At 36.9% G+C, this 7,983-nt stretch overlaps 1 protein-coding gene across 2 annotated transcripts; it reads right to left on the bottom strand.

Annotated features, from left to right (window-relative positions):
* Window positions 643-6,396, bottom strand: LOC109225342 (protein-tyrosine-phosphatase MKP1). Of its 2 annotated transcripts, XM_019389969.1 has the most exons (4): window positions 6,233-6,396; window positions 2,992-5,777; window positions 1,817-2,003; window positions 643-965 (listed from the first exon to the last, which is right to left on the bottom strand). In XM_019389969.1, the coding sequence occupies exons 2-3, from the start codon at window positions 5,560-5,562 to the stop codon at window positions 1,947-1,949; spliced, it is 2,628 nt and encodes an 875-aa protein (XP_019245514.1). In that variant the 5' UTR covers window positions 5,563-5,777; window positions 6,233-6,396; the 3' UTR covers window positions 643-965; window positions 1,817-1,946. The 2 variants fall into 2 exon arrangements, with proteins under 2 accessions (XP_019245514.1, XP_019245515.1); XM_019389970.1 differs by lacking the exons at window positions 643-965; window positions 1,817-2,003 and having other exon boundaries at window positions 2,998-3,127; window positions 3,204-5,777.

Below are 7,983 nucleotides of genomic sequence, written 5' to 3' on the forward strand. Positions count from 1 at the left end.
TTGTTTTTGCGAAAAAAAAAAAGTAAAGCAGCACATTAGTTTCTTTGGATTTGTGTGAATTTTTAGAAAAATAATTAAATTATTGAAGAAAATAGAATCATAAAACAATGGATATTTGCAGGGGAGGGGGAGAGCACAGAAAACATGGGGACTTGAGGGAATGGGGGTGAGGAGAGTAGCATAAGAAATTATCTTCCTAAAAAATATTTTCTACCTCTAACCAAATACTTAAAAATATTTTCCGGAAAAAGTTTTTCATTCACCAACCAACAATGGAAAATAAACAATAAAACCACTCATTTTCCATGAAAGCATTTTCCAGGAAAATATTTTCCTTCATACCAAACACGCCCTTAGTGTAACATTCACTACTGATTTACTGCTAAGGGTTGTGGCGAGACGGATATAAACCATCCGCCCTTAACCGGAAGTCTCAGGTTCGAGCCCTGAGAATGGAAAAAATCTAGGTAAAGAGCACTTCCTTCTTTAATGGCCTTATGCAGCGTGAATCCTGATTAGCCAAAGCGGGTACCAAAAATATATATTGATCGCACGCTCATGGGTGCCTCTTTGTTCCTTATTTTGCATGTATTAAGCATATAGCTAGTCAAAAATTGATCAAACACATTCACCAGTTGAACATAGGATAATAACTTTATCATTAAGTTTGGAATAAGTGATGATTATAAAATACTAGATACCATCTATCGTTAAAATGGCTTGGAACCAACAGCAATTTTGCACATCATTGGCACAAAAGCAATGTACAGAGAGATAGGAGGAAGTAAATATAAAATAAGAACTATGCTTTGCCTAAACTGGCTTTTGAAATTTCTAAATTCTAAGTCATGGCAAATGTACAATGAAAGTTAAGTCAGCAAATCGCGTCTAAGGTCATCGGGTGTTCAGCACTGTACATGTACATTCTCAGGTAAACCACCTCTGACAACTTCTAAATCAGCCTCCTGCAGTAGAAACAGCAAAAATTTGAGCAACAAACACAACTTATGATTATTTCAACCACATTAATATAACGACTGAACTGTAGTTTAAGAAAGAAAGAAAGACCGACTCTTGGCACATAACAGAAGTACATTTAGAACTTGTCGTCTTAAACATACCATGAACAGAGGCGGACCTATGTGTTAAGTTGAAGGGTCACTGGATCCCGTAAACTTCGGTTGAAATCTTGTATTTGTATATTATGTATATATCTAGAAAATGATTACTTAATTTAAATTACTTGGCACCCTAAACAATAAAAGCCTTAAGGGGGCACTGGTTGAGCAGAATATTGTGCCCCTGTCACGTTAAAATCCTGGGTCCGCCTCTGACCATGACATTTCTAAACCATCACATTTATATGGATGCAAGAGCTTGTCATTAACGGCAAAATGAAAAGACTAAAGTTAAAGAGTTTCCAAATGTAGAAAGGTATCGTTCTTTTGGAACAAACTAAAAATAAAAGAATGTCATATGAAATGGATGAGAGTGGGTGATTATTATTTCAAACACATTAAGGTAACAACTATGCCGCCAATGGCCTAAGCTTTTGCTTCTCTTTTCGGTTCTGTAACTGACTATGCTTTTGCTATTAAAACATGACTTTGACCTCCTCAAGTATAATAAACAAAAGCTTACTCCTCAGTGAATGTCTGAATGATCAAAAGATAACATCATAATCCAAATCTAAAGAGCTTTGTTTTAGATAACAATGAAGAATTCCTTTTGTTTTGTAAGAAAGTAGTTCCCAAAAATCTCAAGCCAAGCTAAATGTCGTTTGTACTATATTGGTAGAAGTATTTTGGATACATACCTCCACATTATAGTCAGGTGGACTTTACTCAAAAGCTAGAAAATGTTGCAGGAAAATTGTGGAAGCTGAAAACATAAGAAAGAGGCAGTGATCTACTGGAATTCTTGATGCATCCTCAATCATGTTAGCATTACCGGGAACTCAACAATGCTAGGAACTCAGCCGGTTCTTCATTTTCTTTCACAACCTAGTTGAACATTGAGAAAAAATACATCATACCACAGGAAAAAAAAAAACCGAAATCCCCTAAATAGAAGAAAAAAGAAAAGAAAAACGAAGGGGGAACACAAGCAAAATACACATCTTTTGCAACTTGTGAGCGCTTATGCAACCAACAAATTAGCAAAGCTATTATCTGATAGTAATCTTAAATAAATAAAGAAGAAGGAATTGTAAGGACATGTAAATTGCGCTTCTGCTTTTCCACGAACATAACATGCAGTTTCAACTCTGAATTCTTGTAACATTACCAAATGCTCTATATCCACTAGATGAAGTACCCATGCTATTAATTAACCCATCAATCAAAAGCAACGACAAGCTTCGCACTGAATTCAGTGCTAAAATATGCCTTCATAAAAAATTAATTAAGGACAAGCGCAAAACACTTTTCTTAGAACGCTGGTGCAGGTGGTATTGGGGCAAGAAGACTACAGGCATCATATGAGAAAATATAAGGGTGTTTGGATTGGCTTTTAAGCTGGTCAAATCAGCTTTTAAGCTCTTTTTAGCTATTTTCGGTGTTTGGCAAAGTTTAAAAGTGCTTAAAATAAGTTAAAAACTGCTTAAAACAAGCCAAAGCAATAAGCTGGGCAGCCCCAACATTACTTTTTGGCTTAAAATCTATTTCTGCTAAAAGCCACTTTTTTAAGCCAATCCAAACAGGCTCTATATCTTATGCTAAATTAACTAAAAATTACAAACTGATCAGAAAAAAAAAACTAAAAGCTAGAGAAGCTCAAAGGATAAGGATGAAGAGCAATTTCCTGATTCTAGCCACAAACTACTATATAATTTCGGGGGGGGGGGGGGGGGGGGAGGGGGGGGGAACCATATATCAAAAGCTGAAACAAAGAAAGAACATACATGAAAACTGTGAGAACAGTAGAGGCTCTAGAACTTGGATCAAGAAACGAAGCAACAACAATAGTACAAGAGTTGAACTAGAGATATACCTTAATGTTAGTGTCAATTGGCAAAACCATATGATGAAGAACATCAATAGCAGCCTGTTTCCAGTCGATCTCTCCTGGATCATCAAGCCCTTTGCGGTTTACTTGCCGAATCTTGCTAGTCTCACAACTAAAAGACCTTCCTACCCAAACATACACAGTTTTACCTGCATCTTTTCCAAAACCTGAAGTCGGAATAATGAAAATATACGCACCCTTAGAATCCAAATCATCGATGCTACAACTAGCAAGTTTCTCCAAGCCAGGCCAACGATATACAACTGGTTGCACTAGGTAACAAGATGCTGCACCGGTATCCGCAATTCCATTTGAAACAGCCGTGCAGCTCCTTTCATTGCATGGTGTTTCCTCCCGCGACTCATGAAAGCCACTAAACAAATCAGTTTCTTTATCAGATGGATTAACAATGCTTAAAGTACCTAATGACCTGTGCAGTTCATCAATTTTACTCCCATTTATCTCTTGTGGGGACTGTAAAATCTCTCCCAAAGTAGATGATTCATTTGGAAAATCATTTATCACTTCTGCTATGCCAATGCCATGGCCTTGTTCATCGGCAACACTCTTCGGAGGACCAGCTTTCCTCTCAAAATCATCAGTCAGCATTGGCAGCTTGAGACACTTCGACAAGCTACCTCTCCGCTCCGCAATAGAAAGGGGAAACTTTTTAGATAACACAGGAGATGATTGTGAAGAAGCCTGGGAAGTGAAGTTGACATCAATATACTTTGAAGTTTTAGATATGGACTGTGGAGAAATCTTGGAGGGGAGAACAGACACACTGGAGTTAGATGGAGTTGAAGAAGTTAAATCTGCACAAGAGATAACTGAAGGTGACACCACCGGAGAATCAGACAGACATTTTGAATTGATGCTCGAATCAGACGAGATAGAGTCCGGAGAGAGATAAGGAGGTGACGAGGTTGATGATGATGAAGACGAAGATAAAGTTGAAGATAAGGATATTGTAGATGGCGAAGAAGATGAACACGAAGACGATGAGGACAACATAGAAGAAGAATGTAGCTGTTTAGTTGCACAATTATCTAGTGTTATAAACATAGAATCAGGATAGATTCTAGAGATGCCTGACTTTGATGAAAAGACAAAATCCCTCATATTCCCCGACACAAACTTTCGCCTTAGCATGCTCCAAGAACTTTCTCTAACGGGAAGGCGGGTTTCATGATCAGTCTCACATGATGCAAAAGGAGGCACAAAGCCGCCTGATGTAGCTTTCTGGAAAATCTCAAAGTCAACATTGTACATATCCACCTTTCTTTCCCCTGGACAGACCTTACTTGATGAGTCAACAACATCCCCTCCATTCTTTAATTTGTCCATCAATGGCAGGAAATTGGAGAAAGCATCCCAGAAGTACAAAGGTTCCTCACCTTCTGTAACCGTTATGATCGGGCACTGCACTTTCTCGTAACGAACAATCTGGCAGACAGCCCCTCTGGCATCTCTTTCCATGATTGTTTCACATTTCTTACCGATCCAAACATATATCGCAGAAGGTATATGTATAATAAATGCACCTCTGGAATCTAATGCTGACGGAGAGGGGTCATTTAACATTTTTGGGACGAGATGCAAAGGATCGTATGGAGAATGAGGTGCAACTCTGTACATCCTCAACAATGAACTTGGGCTCAAAGGAAAGGCGTGAACCCTTTTTTGGCATTGTAACAATTGGCAGGCAAAACCCATATTTGGATCCGCAATACCTCTTGCTGCCTTTACATACTCAAAGGCGTCGTCGAAACTTTGTCCTTCTCTCCACATACGATAAGCAATAACCAACGAGGTTGACCGAGAGACCCCTTGGCAGCAATGAACAAAAACTCTTCCATGTTGCTCCCTGACATCTTCAAAGTAGTCAAAAACATCATAAAGAATGCTCGTAATATCTTCTGACGGGCTATCCTGCAACCATAATGTCCGGTACACGAAATCAGACTTAAAATACTCGGGGCATACAAACCCCACACAGTTAAGAACATGGGTAATCCCATTTTGCTTTAGTATATCCTTATCTCGTGCAACTGCATCCCCACCGAGATAAATGTGATCCGCCACCTTTGAACACTCTTTATCGAAGAAAGCAATCTTTTCTCTTCTCACAAGCCCGCCATTCGTCTCTGGATTTCTATGTATGTTAGACAAATCCAGCTTAAGCCTCTCACTGTTGCTACTCGAATCCCTCCCACTTGGAGTAGAAGGAAGTGGCCACTCTCCAATATCATCAGACCCTGCTCTCGGCCACTCATCTAGACTTCTACGAGCAATTGCTAACGGCTGCAAAGGTGGAAGACACGACCTAGCCTTGAAACTCTGTTGTGATCTAGGGGTTAAAGGCCTCCTACCCTGCGAATTATTAGGATCCAATCCATCCCTATCAATATCCGGGTTCAGCGGAGGCAGTGAAGTCCTCGAAGACGACCATGATGCTGACCGCCAGTACATTCTACTCCGACCATTTATCAGTTGGCATGGCTCCTGAGAACCACCATCAGCCCCACCAGCCGAGGCATCTTCCTTTCCCGGCATTCCAACAATCAAAAACTAGGGGCAATGTCTAACAGCCACAGTAAAACTTCAAGATACTAAAATCCCTAAAATCTTTTAAACTTCTGACTTTTAAGTTCACATCCAGTAAAACTAACCCAAAAAGGCAAAAACCAAGAAAAGCAGACCCAATTCAGTAAACAGAACCACACTAAACTAAAGCTAAAAACCCCCAACTTTCAAACCACAAATTTCACCTGCAAAAAACAGTTAAACAAACAATAAGTCAAACTAAGTCAAAATACTCCACATAACCATTTACTGAATATTAACCAATCAGCCAACTAAACTTCAATCCGAAACAAGTTGGGGCCAGCCATATTAATCTTTAAGCACCCATTTTGCTTTATTTAAAAAAAGAAAAAAAATTAAATCTTTTTACAAATCTGAGATTCAGAACAAGAACCTAGCAGCATAACACATAAACAGTAACAAGCCAAGATCTAAAAAACCCAAACTCAAAAAAGACACAATAATTTTTAAAAAAAAGTCCATATTTTTTTAAGATTCAAAAAACCCAACTGCTACAGTGAGTGTCTGAATATATTTTCACAGTCTCTAAGTAAATCCACACAGTAAAAAATAGATACACACAGTTTATGTTATGTACAGAAATAAAATAAAAAGGGAAAATCTTGGATTTGTAACTTACTCAACAGAGAGTTAAAGTAACCATCGTTTGAGACCCAGAAGAATAATTTGTTTTGGGGGAAGTGAAGAGTATAAACGAGGACGATGAAAGGTCTAGTACTGTAGCTCAAAGGAAATGATAGAAGAGGAAAAAAGAGGGCGATGTAGCGGCCTTTTTTTCTTTTCTTTTTTCCTTTTATTTTACTTTCAAGTCTTATTAAATACCCTCTTCTAGTACTAGTTTATTTTGTGACACTATTATTATTTGAGTATTTAATTAACTAACGTAAATTACGAAAAATAGATCCGTATTATCCGGCCCTTCTCTGGACCTCAGGTTTGAACCGGGAAACAACTTCTTGTTGAAATACAGAGTAAGGTTGTGTATAATCAGTGGCAAAGCCACATTCTGACCACCCTTGGAAATTCCTAGCTTCGACCCTGCGTATAATAGATCCTTGTGATCCAGTCTATCCCCAGCAGGGGTGTTTATGGTTCGGTTTGGATCGGTTTTTCCCTGAAAAGAAACCAAACCAAGTAAGTCAGTTTTTCAAATATTAGAATCAAACCAAGCCAATTAAGTCGGTTTTTTCTCGATTCGGTTTATGTCGGGTTTTGTAGGTTTTTCGGTTTTTTCGGTTATTTGTCGGTTTTTTCTTAAATATAAGACATATACTACCAAACACATATCGGCGACCACGTTTTTAACATAACACTATCAAATCAATTGCCCTTTGAGAAATCTATTATTTACTAAAATATATTAATGATAATTGAATCAAATAGTGATGAATAATTTAAGGACTCAATTAAAAAAATATTTTTTTTAACATGAAATGGATTCTTACACTTACAAAAGAAAACTACCAATCAAACTAGAATATAAAGGTAAAAAATTGTACTAAAAGTGCAAACGATTAACATTCACCATACAAATTTTGAAAACTTTGTATAAAAATATACATATATATAGGTGTAATAATAAATTTGAAATAGCTACTCCTATAGTCGGTTTGGTTCGGTTATTTTTGGTTATTTTTTGATTAAAACCAAAACCAAACCAAATTTGATCGGTTTTTAAAATTCAAAACCAAAACCAAACCAAACCAAAAAATATCGGTTTTTTTGGTCGATTTGGTTTGGTTTTCGGTTTGGTTCGATTTTTCGGTTTTTTATGAACACCCCTACTCCCCAGACAGCGCATAACGGAAACTTAGTGTATCGGACTGCCTTTTTTTATATTTTATGTAAATTTTAAATATGTATGTTTAACTCAAAAAGAACTTGAAAATTTGCATCTGGATTTATATAAATAATTAAACAAGTTAATTATCATGCCTCAAATAGTGTCGCGTGAATATAATACAGAGTATGAAGTATTTGAGAAATTAAATTTAAAATGTCGATGTAAGTTATATATTAGGATTATGATAATAGTAAATAAATTGTTAAAGTAATAGTTTGATTGAAAAAAAATGGTGCATTGAAAATTTTAAAAATTTAAATAACCTAATAGATTCCGATTTTTCAAATTGTTAAATTCCAAGTATATGATTCTCTAAAAGGAAGAAATTATATACTGATTTCGACCAAGCCTCATCGATCAATTTTGCTTTGGATTCATCCTCGACGTTATTATTATAATAGAGGTAGGGGTGTTCATAACAATCCGAAAAACCGAACCAAACCGAAAACCAAACCAAATCGACCAAAAAAACAATACTTTTTGGTTTGGTTTTGGTTTTGAAATTTAAAAACCGATCAAATTTGGTT

Source organism: Nicotiana attenuata, chromosome 5 (assembly GCF_001879085.1).
Source record: "Nicotiana attenuata strain UT chromosome 5, NIATTr2, whole genome shotgun sequence".
Classification (NCBI taxonomy): domain Eukaryota; kingdom Viridiplantae; phylum Streptophyta; class Magnoliopsida; order Solanales; family Solanaceae; genus Nicotiana; species Nicotiana attenuata.

Excerpts from the sequence above, each read along its gene's own strand:
- LOC109225342 (XM_019389969.1), bottom strand. The coding sequence starts at position 5,562 with ATGCCGGGAAAGGAAGATGCCTCGGCTGGTGGGGCTGATGGTGGTTCT. Across the intron at positions 2,004-2,991 it reads CAATTGACACTAACATTAAG|GTTGTGAAAGAAAATGAAGA; the intron begins GTATATCTCTAG and ends ATGTTCAACTAG.